Source organism: Eublepharis macularius, chromosome 10, assembly GCF_028583425.1.
Source record: "Eublepharis macularius isolate TG4126 chromosome 10, MPM_Emac_v1.0, whole genome shotgun sequence".
Classification (NCBI taxonomy): domain Eukaryota; kingdom Metazoa; phylum Chordata; class Lepidosauria; order Squamata; family Eublepharidae; genus Eublepharis; species Eublepharis macularius.
The window spans coordinates 3050059-3067175 of record NC_072799.1 but is presented as its reverse complement, the minus strand read 5'-3'; the positions used below and the strand labels follow the sequence as shown (position 1 = coordinate 3067175).

Here is a 17117-nt window from a genome sequence, read left to right as displayed (position 1 = left end):
TACAACATAAAGGCCAAACTGAATTTAGCAGGAATGTTAATCCTTGAGTGAATAAGGGCTTGGATGTCTCCCCTTATTGCTCTTCTCTCTCAGCCTTGGGTATATCCTCTCGCAGGCATGTCTAGATACCACTGGAGTCTTAGGATTTTGTTTATAGTATTTGACCCAAAGCAGGTATGTACTTAACCTGTCAATCCATCATATTTAATCATCATGGAACCGTATTTGATTGTTTATATATTCACTTGACTGTTTACACATTCATGTAATAATTTCTTGTTCAGTAAACAAAATTGTTTTTTTTATATCTTCTCTTTCTGAAAAGTATAAAAGTGGATGCTACCAAATTCTGGTATGCACTCTTGCTCTCTGCCTGGTGCATCAAGTTTATTGGAAAATAAACTTTACTTCTGAGATCACTAGATTTGAAGTCTTGATCAATTATGCAGACTAAGAAGAGAGGAACCTCACATTAGTGCATTGAGGAATTAAATTTCCCAACATGTTTCCAGGGTTTTTTAAAAAACATTTTGTATAAATGATATTCTACTTATATTGATAAAAGGCTTCCCGAGTGTGGGGCTGTTTGGGGGAGCATCCCAATGGCGTCATCCTTCCTGCTTCTGCGTCCCCCTTCCACTTTACTGCAGCTGGTCTGGTGTGACATTTTTGAAAGATTGCAACCCAAGCGCCATTGGACAAGGTGTGGTGAAATGTCTCACACCCTAGAATTTATGTCAAAGATATAATAATTGGGTCTGCACTCTGCATTCAGTATATCCTCAGAGAGTGCTCAGAGAGTGCCTTTGAGAGGCAAACAGGTACATCAAGGGAAATCTGACCGGGAGCTGTCCAGCTCAATAGAGACAAGATGACCTAGTCAGGAGCTGTCCAGCTCAACAGTTAATCAGTCGTCATGAACGCGTCCTCTTCTGGTGATATCAATGGTTGGGAAGGTTCATGCTGGGGAACATAGCCCTCGACAGACTCTAGCTTCCAACAATTTATACAGGTTAGAAAGAGAACTTTGAACTGGCTTGGAAACACACTGGAAACCAATAGCAATGTCATGGCATAGATGTGCCAGGCTGAAGTCAGGTTGCCCTCTCAAAAGCCAAGCAGGTGCGCCTTTGGGACCCTTTGAACTTTTCAAAGGCAGCCCAAAGTAGACGGCGTTCCCACTTTCTAGCCAACACGTGGGGTACTGCAGCCATGTCAGTTCTGATTTTCTCAGCACATTCTTCTAGGCCTACAGTTTTTATGTGGCAGGAAGAAATCTTCCTGGACAACGACAACCAAGTTTACATCACAAAACAGCTGGGCATGGGTTTCAGATGGCTACTTGGGAGATCTACGAGAAGAGAAAGCAAAAGAAACTGAGCACAAATGCAGTCAGGAGGTTCTTAACCACAAAACCCACCAGTTCTTTGCCTTCTGCAGTTTCAGAAAATGAATATAAAGAGTGCCTCCACAGTGTCACTGGGTCAAGAAAGAGTCATTTCCCTCTCCATTCTCTCAGCAGCACTCAGAGGCCTCTGGCGAGGGAGCAGCAGGAACAACAACATTCAGGTTCTCGGTGAAGAATGTCTGAGAACTACGAGAATGTTCGGAAACCTCGAAATGACGGTAAGATCACAGCGGAATTCCTGGCTTCAGGGGGTCCTTGCTTGTGTCTTAGGGGTGATTAGGGATGATGTGAAGTTTTCTTAATGTACTGAGTTCAGAGACCAATTCAGTCCCCCTCGTTCAGTTTGCTTATGGTCAACCTGGGAGTCAAGGTGCAGCTAAAACCAAGATACTCTGAAGTGACCAGCAAGATCCTGTATTGGTCATCTCTTGGGGTTTACCATTTGATGCCCGAGGAAATGAAAACCCTGAATCTGTACCCAGGGGAAGAAACTGCACAGGCCTCATGCACCTTCTTCTCCAGCCAAATTCTTGCCAGCTAGACTGTATACCATGGATTGGAAGGAGATACCGGGGCATAGGCAGCTCTTAGAAAATAAAGCTAACTGTATGGAAGCTATGGAGCAATGCACAAAGCCTGCTGCAGTTTCCTTTCTATAGAAAGAAAGGTTTTCTGGGGAGAAACTGGAGATAGATCCAGAGGAGTTAGCCGTGTTAGTCTGTAGTCGCAAAATAGTATAGAGTCCAGTAACACCTTTAAGACTAACCAACTTTATTGTAGCATAAGCTTTCGAGAACCACAGCTCTCTTTGTCAGATGCTCGAAAGCTTATGCTACAATAAAGTTGGTTAGTCTTAAAGGTGCTACTGCACTCTTTATTATTTGGGGGAGAAACTAGCATCAGCAAAAAACAAAGATGGACTCGAGGTAAGCAGATGATAAAGGCACTGCTTGACTTTTTCCGGGGGTTAGCCAAGGGCATTGCTTCCAGTGCCCTGGATCATATAAAGTCAGACTCAATGAACATGCTTCTCCTGAGCCAGAGCCTATAGAGACTGCATCGATGGGCACGTTCCTGAGCAGATGCCGAGCGCCCGTCTTCTCACACGTAAGCAACTAAAAAAAAGTGCTCGTACAGCAGGGATGGGGGCCCCGATCAGCCTGTCATTTGCAGACAGGCTTCAGCCACTTCACCTCTTTCGGAAGAAGACCCACTCTCACTGTAGCTGCTGCTTTAAAAGGCAATGCAGCTTCATTGTGCATTGTTAGCATGAATGAGAGCACAGCGCACAGAAGTGAACGGAGCCCCACAAGAGCTGAAGGGATGCCAGATTTTCAATTTACTCAAAACGTAATCACAGGGATGCCTTGACTGGGCTCAGCTGGCGTGCCCCCGGGTTGGTGGCATCCATGCACCCGCCTGGCCTGGCCTGGCCTCGCCCTTCTCCAAGCCTGGCCATGATGGCCAACCCAGAAGTGCCCAGCCTGCTATGGCTGAGCGTGGCACTGAAGACACAGCCCAATGACGGGCTGGTCTTCTTTAAGGTGGACAGGCAGCACTTCGAGCAGAACTGGACTATCAAGCTGCTCACGGGCGCCAAGTACAAGGGCAACGTGGTGCTGCACTTGGGGCTCATCCAGGCCACGACTATGGGAATAGGGAGTGTGACTGTGCCCCTGGAAGAGAAGTTGCGAGACACCCAGATGTTTATTTACAGTGGAATCTATGATACTGAAGGAGTGCCTCACACCAAAAGCGAGGCAAGGCAGCCAATCCAAGTCACCAGGAGCTCTTGGATACTGGCACCTTTGAAACCGTCTGGCAAGTCAAGTTTTACAACAACCACAAGCGAGACCATTGCCAATGGGGGAATAGTTTTGCATACATTGAGTCTGAATGCAAGCCCAATGAGATGCAAACCCTCTTGTGGATCAATAAGGAGAGCTTCTACTAAGCTGGACGAAAGCAGTGTGGCTGGACGATCTAGTGGCAGACCCTCCCGCCAACAATCTCTTGGGGAACAAGAACCAACACAAAGCCTTAACAGAGGCATTCTACAGAGATGCTTGTGGTTTCTGGCAGTCCAAAGTCCAATTCTTTGGGGATGAGTTTCTTTGGGGTTGAAAATTTGTTTCCATGTGACTGTGCTTAAGAAAGTACAGATTATCTGCATAAAATGGGCATTTTAGGATTTGACATCTACCCCTCCCCCCAGCAAACTGGAAATGCTCCACATCTTCATAGTAAACAGGATGCGTGCAGAGTTCCCATCAAGGTCTAGATGCCCTTCCAATAATTTCCCAATTCAAGTCATTTTGCCATACTCAGCATTGACATTCGATAATAACATTCGATTTATATACCACCCTTCAGGACAACTTAGTGCCCACTCAGAGCTGTTTACAAAGTATGCTATTATTATCCCTACAACAACAAACACCCTGTAAGATGGGTAGGGCTGAGAGAGCTCTGACAGAGCTATGACTGACCCAAGACCACTCAGCTGGCTTCAAACGGAGGAGTGGGGAATCAAACCTGGCTCTCCAGATTAGAGTTCTGCCGTTCTTAAGTGACTGACCCAAGGTCACCCAGCTGGCTTCAAGCAGAGCAGTGGGGAATCAAACCTGGCTCTCCAGATTAGAGTCCTGCCGTTCTTAAGTGACTGACCCAAGGTCCCCCAGCTGGCTTCAAACGGAGGAATGGGGAATCAAACCTGGCTCTCCAGATTAGAGTCCTGCCGTTCTTAAGTGACTGACCCAAGGTCCCCCAGCTGGCTTCAAACGGAGGAGTGGGGAATCAAAACCGGCTCTCCAGATTAGAGTCCTGTGCTCTTAACCACTAAACCAAACTGGCTCTTAGATGAAACCAGTTCGGAGCTTCTGTATTTTACTCCAGTCTTAAACATGCTCCTCCATGCTGGTTGCTTCCTTCTCATCACCACAGGTAGTGACAGGGTAGGCGTTAGATGGTTGCACTTCTGCTAAAGCAAAAGCCACATCTCTGTTTTAAGTTGCATTTGTTTAGTTGCCATATGAGCAGGAGGGGGGGCACTTGGCAATTTCTCATGGTTTTAACTTTTGTTGGCTGTTGTGAAAACTTTTGTGAACAGCTTTCCTATCTTGTGAGCCCCCTTTTCAGGTGTCAAACTTCCCAGTTTCTCAAAACAACCCTTAAAAGCAATGGCAGTAATGAATTGTTGGCACAGAAATATGTAAGGATGGAGAAACAATACATGTATTGTCTTAAGCAACGTGTGTGTCGTATGAATACCTGAACATAACAGTGATTTTAAATGTAATGTTGGCATATAGAGTCTGTTCTATTTTCAGAGTTTACCTGTTTCAGTGATTATTGATAAGGTAAAGCGAAGCAACTCTCCCCATATGATCCCCAGAGGACTCTTTGCTCAAGCGACAAACATCTGTTAAAGATCCCTGGCCCTAGGGAGGCCCACCTAGCATCGACCAGGGCTAAGGCGTTTTTGGCCCTGGCCCCAACCTGGTGGAACGCTCTGTCCTGTGAGACCAGGGCCTGGCAAGACTTGTTATCATTTCGCCGGGCCTGCAAGACGGAGCTGTTCCACCAGGCATATGGGTGATGCTGGGCGGTGCCCCTCCCCCCTAGTGGGGGGGGTGAGATTCTGTGCCCTCCCGCCCAAAGTCATCTCACATCTTTATATGATCGCTGTAATCCACTCTATAGACGGTGATAGGTGATTGTATAGCGTGCTGCTATGTTTTTATTTTTGATAGCTGTATTTACATGGTGCTAATATGTTTTAAATGAATGATATGTATTATTTATATTTTTAATGGCTACTGCTGATGATTGTGTAGTGTGTTTTAAATTGTTGTGATCCACCCTGAGCCCACTTGGTTGGGGAGGGTGGACTATAAATGTAAGTAAATAAACAAACAAACAAACTTGGTTTACTGTTCACTTCTTTGGCTCTGTTCAGTTGCACCAAACAGCCTTTCAAGTAAAATATGATCACAAACAGGACCCACGAGTTCTTGTATTCTCACAATACAAGAACTCATGGGCACTCAATGAAATTGCTGAGCAGTCGGGTGAGAACGGATAAAAGGAAGTACTTCTTCACTCAAAGGGTGATTAACACATGGAATTCACTGCCACAGGAGGTGGTGGCAGCTTCAAGCATAGACAGCTTCAAGAGGGGATTGGATAAACATATGGAGCAGAGGTCCAGCAGTGGCTATTAGCCACAAGGTACAGATGGAACTCTCTGTCTAGGGCAGTGATGCTCTGTATTCTTGGTGTTTGGGGGTGGGGGGCAATCAGTGGGAGGGCTTCTAGTGTCCCTCCTGAGGACACCTGGTTTTGGGCCACTGTGTGACACAGAGTGTTGGACTGGATGGGCCATTGGCCTGATCCAACATGGCTTCTCTTATGTTCTTACGTTCTTTGGCTCTAACTGTTCAGTTGCACCAAACAGCCTTGCAAGTAAAATATGATTACAAACAGGACTATTTTAAGCAAACAAAGTATTTTTGTGCAGGAGTCTGAACTCTGGTGCTATGTCTTCTGTGAATTTGTGTGCAGCTTAGTTGCAAGCAATCTGGAAGCACTTTTTTATATGGGTGAATGAAATGTTGCTCCCTTGAAGTCTCCTGGCCTGAGGTGGCTTGCGTGTTTGCATTGCCATTATATATCAACTGTTGTTAAGTCTCTTCATGTGAATAATCTTTACACTGCAACCACAAGTTTTGCTTTTCCTAATAAAGGAGTTGGAAAGGGAAAAAAAACAGAATCTCAGGGGTGCACCTGCTTTGCTGTCCTATACCTGGCAAGGTGGCCACGTCTGTGCTACTCGTCTGCAATGCTAGAACTTAAGGATCACCTATTGAGACCGATTGACAGAAGACTCAGGGCAGCAAAAGGAAAATGTCAGCTTTAGATGGCTTGGGAGGGGTTAGTTAAAATCAATATGAGGAGAGGCCTATCATCAATGAAGCCTCCATGTACAGCGGCTGTATACCCTGGCAGAACAGAGGACAGCCTCTGTTCTGCCACAGGGCAGAGACCTTTTCAGAGTTATGTCCTCTTTCTCTACATGTGAAATTTCAAGGCATGTGACTTCATATTTTTCCCAAAAATGTTTTAAGGGGTAACCCTAGTTTTGAAGCTTATTAGCCAATTGAACATTCTGCATACACCTGATAGATAAATATTTTGGTTTTATAGGAAAATGTAAAGAGTCCAGTAGCGCCTTTAAGACTAACCAACTTTATTGTAGCGTAAGCATCTGACGAAGACAGCTGTGGTTCTCAAAAGCTTATGCTACAGATCAGGGCTTTTTTTCTGGGAAAAGAGGTGGTGGAACTCAGTGGGTTGCCCTTGGAGAAAATGGTCACATGGCTAGTGGCCCCGCTCCCTGATCTCCAGACAGAGGGGATTGTAGATTGCCCTCCGGGTTGCTCAGCGGCACGGAGAGCCATCTCAACTCCCCTCTGTCTGGAGATCAGGGGGTGGGGCCACTAGCCATGTGACCATTTTCAAGAGGTTCTGGAACTCTGTTCCACTGCTTTCCTGCTGAAAAAAAGCCCTGCTACAGATGCATCTGATGAAGAGACCTGTGATTCTCGAATGCTGGGGCTCAATCCATAATTAATTGCAGATCAGAAGCCAAAACACATCCAGAAAGAGAATTCATCATAGAATGGAACAGGCAGGTTCTGCCCATCTCTCCCCAGAGCCGGAGCGTGTGCAGAATCCACCCAGCTTCTCTTCCTAGGCAAAATTATGATAAGCAAACAACACAAAGCCATCCATTCTCTTTTCACAAGCCGTAGCAGTCCCTGGAGGATCAGGAAATGGAAGAAGGAGCAGTTTAATGTGGTTTAATGTAATGTATAATGTGTGTGTGTACTGAGTATATGTATATGTGTGTGTATATGAGTAGATGTATATACTCATATACATATACTAGCTTGATACCTGTGCTTCGCTAGGGTATTTAAGTACTTTAAATCCAGTTATCACCTTTCTTCAACTGTCTGCAGTTTCCTTGTCCTGATTTTGACCTCAGAACACAGAGTTCCACAACTGACCAATCAGAGAGAGAGGAGTGCAAGCTGGCAGAAGCCTGCCAGCCACACAGGAAAGCCCCACAGGGAGATTGGCAACCGGAGTGAACTTTGAGGGGAAGACTGGGAGGGGCATTTGACCTCAGGACACATTCAATGACTCCCAATATCAACTGCATACTGTTTAGAATGTCATTAGGTGAGGACCAATCAAGTCACATAGGCAAATGAACTCTTGTGTTCCAGCTGTCTTTGGCAGGGATGAGGTGCGGAATTTTGTGAGCCCCAATCTAGTCTATGGCCTCCACAAACTAGTAGGAGAGTAGTAGAGTTTCCCTGCTTGCAGAAAAGAATGTGATGGGTGCAGGAGCTTTATGGGCTAGTGTGCGTGTGTGAGATAGAAAATCACAAACTTAAACTCGGATGTTTGGCTTAGATTTAGAAAAGAAATGAGAGTTGTTTATTATAGGGAACACCATATACTGATAGGAAAGAGGAGAGATAGATTCCTATCTATCAGTCTAGTCAAAGGATGGCACTGGGTAGCAGGATAGGTCCTGCATCCATAGAGCAAGAGGAGAGGACTGTGTCTGTGACAAGGAAGAAGAAGTCAGGAGGAGAAAGTCCTGAGATTAGCAATCTGTGCATCAAAGGACAGTTCAGGGCACTAAGAGTAGGCTTGCCATTTCCCTCTGCTTCCACCTCCTTCCCCCTGCCCCACTTACCTGGCCAGTGGGGGGCGGGCCCCAGGGTACCCCCCTGGTGGCATGGCACACCCCCAGGTAGCGCGGTGCACCCTCATGCCCCGCCACAGCTCCCGCACCCCAACACAATGGGCCCATTTTGGCGCCAAATCAGGCCCACGGGGGGGAGGGCAGCTCAGCCCTTTGGCGAGTGAGGGGCTGCCCTTTGGCGAGTGCAGGGCTGCCCTTTGACCTGCGTGATAGTGTTACTTCCCGGAAGTGACATCATCACCCATGCCAGGAGGGCGCGCATGACACTGAAGCCTCCACAGGGTAAGTGCCAGGCTCCCAGGCTCCCACCAGGGGACTCAAGGGACCTGGCAACCCTAGGAGGGAGTGAACAGATGCACTGACCTCTCTCTCTTTCTAACTTTCAGGTTTGTTCCCCTCTGAAACCTGAGGAAGGGACAGCGTTGATCCTCCTCTTCTCACACTTTGTCCTCCTCTGCTTCCAGGAGCAGCTTCAAAGAAACCGGCCCTTCCTCCCCCTTCCAAGAGTACCGTCTCCGTCCTCTCGTTCCTTGCAGTCCTGGTTCTGCTCCTGGCCGTTGCACTGGCTTCAGTGACTGTCCTGTGTAAGTACAGCTGCCCAAGGGAACGTGCGCCTGTCTCCGCGTAGATCCGGTTGGCTTCTATCCTATCTCCAGTGCTCAGGGCTGGGGGGGGGGGGGCTTCATTCTCCTCGGTCCTGCAGTGACCTGAATTGCACCTCGACTCCTTGGTGGCGGTTGGAGGAAAGTGCTGCTGAGAATTGATTGGTTGATTGATTTGTATCTCCCCAGTGGGAACCCAAAGCGATATACAATACAAAACATCGAATACAGTAGAATAAACAAGGAAATGAAGGGGGAGGAGATTACCCTGAGCTGAAACCAGCTCTCCCCCCCCCCCCGGACTCATCTTCCTGCCAACTCATGCCATCCCTTTGGCTCGCCCCCAATGGCTCACAGCTCTGGGCATGTGCAGGCCTTAAAATGCCTCTCGGGCGGGTGAACAAAGCGTGCCAGTGAGGCCGTGGCATGACTCTTATCCAGGCAGCCAAGACAGATTCCCTAACAAGCTGCGTGCTGGTATCCCTCAAGCCGTGCTAAAAGGGGAGCCGACCAGGGCGCAGGCAGAGCTGGGAAGGGGCACATGCAGAGGGGACCCATCCTCTTATCCCGTGACAGCTAAACGCACTCCGGGGTCTTTGGAGACCCTGTCCTGAGGCCCTGCTCATAAATTCTCAACCAAAGTCCAGCGAGGATGCTGAGATCTTTTCGGCTACTGCTCCTTTTGGTCTTCCTTGGAAGCCTTTTTAAGCCCTTCCCCTCCGTCAGACCCTCTCCGTGGGATCTTGTGGGTAGGAATCTAAACGCTGTGCTGTCTGAAACAGCTCAGCTAACTACGTGCGCCTGGTGCTGGTGCTCAGACTAGGTGGCCTTGAGGGACAGGAGGCTTCGCTCCTTCTGGCCCAGCTCCCTGGCAGCTACCTTGATATCACACGGAGCTCGGACTGGGCGATTATGTTTTAAAAGCAAGCTCTTTACGTGGTTTTTTCCCCTTCTCCTGAGTCCTGACACAGCCCGGCCCAAGGGTAGGCCAGAGTATGAGCACCTGAGCTGCCGGAGTAGGCAAGGCAGTCAGTCCTCTGTCTAGTTAGTCAGTTTTTAGCCCCGATTAGAATAAAGTTGTTTCTGTTTTGTTTGCCATTGCTTCTGCTTTGAGAGTGCCCACTGCTATTTCCCAAGCACTCTCGCAACTTAATCGATCCCTGTTTTCCGTTTCATGCCTGAGTCTCGAGTGCCTGGCTTGTGTGTGCAAGGCCCCCCAGATAAAGAGCCCAGAGACCAGTGAGTCTCACACAAAATCGGTGGGGCATATCCCTCTAAGAAGGCTGCTGGGACTCTGGGTGGTTGTTAGCAGCACCCAGAACCGGAGCCAGAGGGTTGCCTACTCCAGGCATGCGCCTTCTTCCAACTCTCTGACAGGCCAGTCCAGAGAGCTCAAACTGTGGCATGAGAACTATATTCTTAAGGAGAGAATTCTCCCGGACCTTTAACAAATGCTCTTTGCACCTGCTAAACAGGAAGTTAGCCAGTGGTCAAAATGGGGGTTTTTTCTTCCTCTGCTTCCAGAACTTGTTCGTGTTCTTGATCATGAGGAAGCAGCCAGTGGTTTGGGAGGGGTCCTTCGGTTATTTTAAGGGCCAGAGGAAAATGTCAAGGCCTGGTATGGGAGAATCCAGTATAGACCAGGGAGCCAAACTGTTCAAAATGATTCTTCCTCTTTAAAAGCTAAGAACTTCGCTCGCAAGATTTCATGTCGATTAAACCTTATACCTGCAAGAAAAGAAAACACAGCCTGGGGGACATGGCCAGGCTGATGTCAGGCCTTCAGTGGCAAAAAAGGTGGATGATTTGGGATATGAAATCACAATTTCCAGAATGAAACAGGTTCTCTGGATCCAGTCTGGGGCCAGTCCACCTTCCACAGCGTCCTCCTGCCTGCCGCGTGGCCGCCTGCCGTGAGGAGGACTTTCGGCCAGATGTGCGCTGGGAGTTCCCTGCTGGGGCAGGTGGGCCTGATTCAGAGCAGGGCTGCAGTGCAGGGCCAGAAGGGGGAGCCGTCCCCACACCCTTTCCCCAGCTTCAAATGGCCCCAGTGGGACTCCATTTCCCTCTTCAGGGAGTTTACGCAGAGCCGTCAGTGCGCACGGCTCTGCCCAGTGGGGAAAATACCAAATATCCGAGGCCATTTCGAGTCAGGATAACATCACAAGGGGGGAGCTGAAGCCCCGTCTACCCCCGTACCACGAGCCTGATCAGAATTGGGACCAGGAGGGAACTCCCAGAAAACCTCTGTCAAAAGTCTACGAGGGGGACAGGCGGGCCTCAGAGCCAAGCTACAAGTGATGCCTTACACAGGTTGGACACTTGTCAGCTTCCCTCAAGTTTTGATGGGAAATGTAGGCATCCTGTTTTTACAGCTTGGCTCTCCATTACAGCTGCAAGACCAGGATGCCTACGTTTCCCATCAAAACTTGAGGGAAGCTGACACGTGTCTAGCCTGTGTCAGACGTCACTAGTAGCTTGGCTCTGAGGAATGCAAAGCCACCTCTCCCAGCAAACGCTGTTATGCGGAGGGGCTGCTCGTAGTCCCTGTAAGTGCTGCCGGGATGAGGCAGATGTGGTCATTCCTGGCCCAGAGAGTAAAGACTGTGCGATCCTGGGAACGTGGCAGTAAGAGGTTAGACTGCCAGATTTCCTCCTTTTGAATAAACCACGAGGCTCGCCTGCCCTGATGCTGCTCTTCGGAGATTCATCCTGCTCTTGTGTTGCCTGCAGATTTCCAGGAAGAGAGGCAGCTCCAGGAACGAGATGGAATCGCTCGGAAGTCCAGCGACATTCTGCAGCGCTGCAACGTCTCTTATGCTCAACTGGAGGAAGCCGAGAGTAAGTGGGAAATAGCAGTCCTGGGCTGGGCCATGTCTGGAAGCAAACACTGCAGGGAAAGTGATCTGGGGGTGGGGAGCAACACTGGGTAGGATTCCAAGATTCCCTTTTTATGACGAACGACACTTTCCTCTGGTGCCCGTAGATCAGCGGATGCTCTTTGCTCTGGAGGAAAGCACTCTCATTACATATTTATTTATTTATACCCTGCCATTCTCTCCAATGGGGATGCAAAGGGGCTTATAACATTCACCTCTCCTGCATTTTATCCTCACAACAACCCTGTGAGGCAGGTTAGGGACAGGCCACCGTGAGAGCTTCCAGGGCAGAGTGGGGATTCAAACCTGCGTTTCCCAGATTCCAGTCCAAAGTCCTAACCACTATACCACACAGCACTGTGGAATCTACATATTAAGCAAAGAAATCAGCGTCCTGTTATCAAGCTATGCCCATATTTTAAATCAAGCAAATAAAATGTGGTCATTTCACAATTTCTACTGCTATTATGTGCCAAAAAAGCGTAAGAGACCACCTGTTTCTTCCTTACGCTGCCATTTGAGAGACTAATAGTGCAGTCCTGAGCAAGGTAAGCCCACGGATGTCAGAAGACTTAGAGAGGTGAAAGTTTCTTTAGGATAGCATGGAAAGGAGCAGGTCTAAACAAGTCTACTCAGAAGTAAATACCATTTTACTGAAAGTGCTCTTAGGATTGCAGCCCCAAATCGCTTCATTAGCAGAACTACAGACAAGCATATCTCAGGCGGTGGCAGCAGAAGTCCTCTCAATTTCTTTTAGATGGAGATCAGAGCTCCTCCCTGTAAAGCCCAGCAGCTTGGAGCCAGCTGGAGATGTTAGAATGAAGGGCCTGGTGTGCCCCTTCTGCCATATTTCTTTCCCTTTTTGCACGTCCTCCAAATGATTTCTGCTGCTGCATTTGTCCTTCATGCTGCAATTTTAATTACTGTCCTGTTTCCTCCGTTAGAGCTAGACTGATCACCTTTGTCCTGACAGAGGCCTTCCGACAGCTGTATTGCTGCTGTACTTCATTCCACCACTGCTATGCACGATATTTTTAGCAAGATGGGAGTCTGAGAAAACGTTGCCTGCCTTCTCTCCTCCCCCTTCACTCAGCTTGATGTGTTCAGAAATGTCTTCTTTCAGATTTCAATTCCTCGGCTTGCACTGAGATCCTGGCCTGTTTGAAGAATGTCACAGCATCACTAACATCTCTACAACAGCGTTACAGTAGGTAGCCCACTTGAGCAAATGCATCTACTTGTCCCACTTCTATCCCACCCAGCTACTTACTTCTCCTCCCTTGCCCCTCCCTAAGCACGCCCAAACTACTTCCATCCTTTTGCTCTGGCTTTGCTTCCCCCCCTCTGCAACATGCTTATACCCTCTTCACCAGGGACATCTAATTGTCCAAACTTAGTTCTTTTTTCTCATCCCCACATCCAAACATCTGCCTGATCTTCTGTTCTTCCAATCAATTCCCAGTCCACCCATTGATTCCTGCCCCACAATGGCTCCATCTCTCCCCACCATGTTCCCACTGCCTCTGTTCCTTCCACCTCACTCTTCCTCTAGACTCACTCATTGCCATTTGTTCCCTTTCCCTTCTACCTTTGGCAACGTTGCTTTGGATCACCTAGGCAACCCCAAGTGGCAGCCGAGATCTCATGAGGTGGTCTTGCAAGGTCTCAGCACTTTTTAAACTTTTATTAATTTAATTTCATCTCTGTGTGCACTCCGTTTTTTGCTATTAGTTGTTTCAACAAACCTGCAGGTTCCTACAAGATTGCAGAAACATCTACCCTAGTCCTGAATGGCCCTATTGGCCCCCATCTGCAGATTTTTTGATCTGCATGGGGGAGGAGCATACTGGCGATCAACTATATTATACTGTCATGCCATAAAAAGCTTCACTTGCCGATTCTGCAGATTAAAATCCAGTTAAAATCACAAGAGCAACCAAGAATGTCCCGTCCTGCCCCCCACCCCCAGTCAGCCCTGCTAGTCAAGCCAGGATCTGTTTGGGGGGGTTCAGGTGCTTCGGATACCTTCAGACCAATTGAGCTTGGGGAAAGGTGATTGGAGGATTGGTTCCCAATGTCTTTCTGTATGGAAACAGATCCGTTTCCATGCAGTCTGATATCCTGAGGTGATGATATCTCAATTGTAATGAGCAGTTGCAAAAGGAGAACAGATTGCCTGAACCTTTAATGGTTGCTGAGTTGGTTGGGAATCATCATGCAGGGGTGAGATCCTGCTTTGAAAATCTTTCTACTCAGCCATTAAAGGCACAAGAACTGGGTCCTCCTTTGGCCAATGATCCTTGTTCACCTCTGATGGTGTTTACATTCTTTTTTTAATGGAACTTAAGCTGAAACGGTAGAGCCCACAATGCTGCTTCTTGGTTCCTAATTCTGCATCCAAAAGAGAAAAGGTCCACGCTGGTTGGTCCATTTGGCTAACAGGGACCAGCATGGGAGCAGCGTGGATAAGAACCTCAGAAGGTGCGTGTGGGATCGGACCAAGAGTCCATACAGCCAAGCATCCTTTTTCTAAGACAGACCGCTAGATGATTTTTCAACTCAGAGTATCAGTTATTCACATATCCCATTCCTGTCCTCAGGGCCACGTAGGCCCACGAAGGAGCCTGACCCTTGGGCACGTTACTAAAGGGGGAAATTTAAATTATTTTGGAATATAATTCCTGGTGGCAGCAATCTATCCAGAGGGTGTAAAAGAAGAAAAGGGTTAAAGGCAAAATCTAACAGAGAGAAAAAAGGGCTCATAACAAGTGGAGGCTTAGCGGTGGGATGTCAAACATCCTGAGGAGGAGAAAATATTTTACGTGGGATAAAATATCCCGGGAGGAAGGAACATTTTGAGAGAAAGGCATTTTGAGGGGACAGATAGCCAAGGAGGCAGAGTGTTCAGTTGAATTCTATGAGGAAAATAGAACTGGTAGAAAAGAAAGAGACATAGAGAAACTAGTAGGATTTTTAAGAGAGAATGTAATCTGGTGAAGTTTAGTACAATTGTAGAAGGAAACACAATTAAAAGAGAGAAAAAAGGCAGAGTTTCTGGGGATGAAGAAGGAGGCTCTGATTCAGAAGTTCAAAGAGTTAAATTTACCTCATGAGGGGAAAAGTGTAGAAGACCTGAGAGTTATACTGCTACAAAGCAGTGTGGAGCAGCCTAGGAGTACTGCATCTGACAGAAACTTTGAAGGAATGTCATCTTTTCTCTAAGCCGAAAAGCCCCAGCAGACGCTTTAGTCCTTCTTCCCAGGGAAGGTGCTTCGCCCCTTGACCCCTTCCATCGCCATCTTCCCCGCTTTGTGACTCTGACTGTGCTCTTGTTCTCAAAGGCGATCTCATGAGTTTTGTCTCCGCCGGCTGGAATTTTTACAAGGGGAGTTTCTACTTCTTTTCGCAAGAGGCTAAGACTTGGCGGGAGGCTGAAGAGGCCTGCATGTCGCACGGGGCCCACCTCACCTCTGTCGCCTCCAAGGAAGAGATGGTGAGCCTTTGGCACTCTTCGTTTACTGGCAGGGTTACCAAATGCATGAACCTCGCGGGTGAGCAAAGGTGTTCCTTTACGGAAGCTGAAAGGGGCACTCCAAGCCGTGGTCGACCCCTGGGAATCCTGGGATAAGGTTGGGTCCAGGGGAACCCCCGAGCGGCAGACCTGGTCCTTCCTGAAGGTTATAATCCAGCCTTGACTCAATGGACCCAGTGAAAGTGGAAACACGTGCCTTAGACAGGATTATACTCTTCAGGACGGACTAGGTGAGCCAGTTTGGTGTAGTGGTTAAGTGACTGGAGAGCCAGTTTGGTTAAGAGCGTTGGACTCTAATCTGGAGAATCGGGTTTGATTCCCGACTCCTCCACTTGTAGCCAGCCGGGTGACCTTGGGTCCGTCACAGCTCTCTCAGAGCTCTCTCAGCCCCACCCACCTCGCAGGGTGTTTTGTTGTGGGGATAATAGTAGCATACTTTGTAAACCGCTCTGAGTGGCCGTTAAGTTATCCTGAAGGGCGGTATAATTGTTAACCCTGCTTAACTTCCCAGATCTGACAAGATTAGGCTTCCTGGACTATCCAAGTATTTAGGCACTTACAATTTATATATTTGGTCATAAAGATCTTTATTACTGATGTAAACAATATTGTTTGTTCATAATGTGTATGATACCTTGGATTTTTTTTTAACATAATTATATTTTTAAAATACAATATATATATATGTATCACAGGAATATCTTCACGGAAAGACCAGAGGGATAATGTTTTGGATTGGACTCACTGATCAAAAGGAAGAAGGCAACTGGACTTGGACGGACGGCACCAAATACAACCACGGCATGAGGCAGGAAAAGTTTGCAAGCTGGGGGTGGGGCCAGGGGCTGTTGTCAGGAATAGCCCAGCAACCAGCAAGAGTCCAGGGGTCGGGGGATGAGGGGGCGCCATCAGCAATAACATGAACTCGCCTATGACAAAAACCTGGAAATGATATCCAGGTTTTACCATAAGGTTTCCAGTTATTCCTAGAGAGGACTGATATTTTCCCTGGAAGTGATGTCATGCTAGGGCTGCCAGGTCCCCCAGTCGGGGCGGGGGATCCCCCACTCCCACCCTCCACCCACCATCTCCTTGGCAGGGGAGAAAGACATGGGAACAGCCTTCCTAGATGTACTCCTGGGGTGACATAATCGTGCAGGCCACTGGAGTCCTCCCGCACTTTGCACAGGGCCGACCTTTGGGGACCAAATCTGCCCGATGCAAAGCTCAGGAGCATCCCCAGGGCCTGTGTGATGACATCACTCCCGGAAGTGATGTCATTGCACTGCTTCAGGACAACAAAAAAGGTGAGTGGCAGGTCCCCCCTGCCACCGAGAGTGTAAGGGGACCTGGCAGCCATATAACATGTGGACAGCCATTTTTTATCATTGTAATAGCAGGGGCTGAATAGCCCTACTAAAGGACTCCTGGCAGCAGTTGTATAAAGCTGATATTGCTGTGGCCTGAATGTGACATCTGCTTAATTTTTGTTCTTTTTTCAGATGAGTCCTCAATTCATTGTTTAGTCCTGAATAAAATGGCATGGTCACTAAAAGTGGCAATCTCTAGAGTCACCCCCCCCCCCATGCACACACACACCTGACTCCACTTATAAGTAAGCAAACTAGCACATCTCTCACAGAGATCTCCAGGAGACCGATATATCCCTCCTGCTGCCAAACTGCTTTCCTTCCCACACTCCATGTTCCTTTTATTGATTTTTATTCATTGATTTTATTTATTTTACCCATACCTTTTTCTCCCCAAACGGGGATATGGTATGGTTCACCTCGTTCTCTTTTCCTCCATTTTATCCTAATGATCACCTTGTAGGGTAGGTTAGGCTGAGAGTGTATGGGTGGCCCAAAGTCACCCAGCCAGCTTCCATGACAGAGTAGGGATTCGAACTTGGGTC

General features: G+C 47.9%; 1 protein-coding gene and 1 pseudogene across 1 annotated transcript; both read left to right on the top strand.

Moving 5' to 3' along the window:
* Positions 1-1518: 1518 nt before the first annotated feature.
* On the top strand, positions 1519-16708 carry LOC129336934 (C-type lectin domain family 4 member K-like). Its single transcript, XM_054990356.1, has 7 exons — positions 1519-1626; positions 8654-8773; positions 11525-11632; positions 12794-12877; positions 15012-15163; positions 15898-16019; positions 16705-16708. Exons 1-7 carry the CDS (start codon positions 1584-1586, stop codon positions 16706-16708), a joined length of 633 nt encoding a protein of 210 aa, XP_054846331.1. The 5' UTR covers positions 1519-1583.
* On the top strand, positions 2869-3362 carry LOC129337081 (CB1 cannabinoid receptor-interacting protein 1-like; annotated as a pseudogene).
* Positions 16709-17117: the final 409 nt, after the last annotated feature.

Excerpts from the sequence above, each read along its gene's own strand:
- LOC129336934 (XM_054990356.1), top strand. The coding sequence starts at position 1,584 with ATGTCTGAGAACTACGAGAATGTTCGGAAACCTCGAAATGACG. Across the intron at positions 12,878-15,011 it reads ATCTCTACAACAGCGTTACA|GCGATCTCATGAGTTTTGTC; the intron begins GTAGGTAGCCCA and ends TTGTTCTCAAAG. Across the intron at positions 15,164-15,897 it reads TCGCCTCCAAGGAAGAGATG|GAATATCTTCACGGAAAGAC; the intron begins GTGAGCCTTTGG and ends TATGTATCACAG.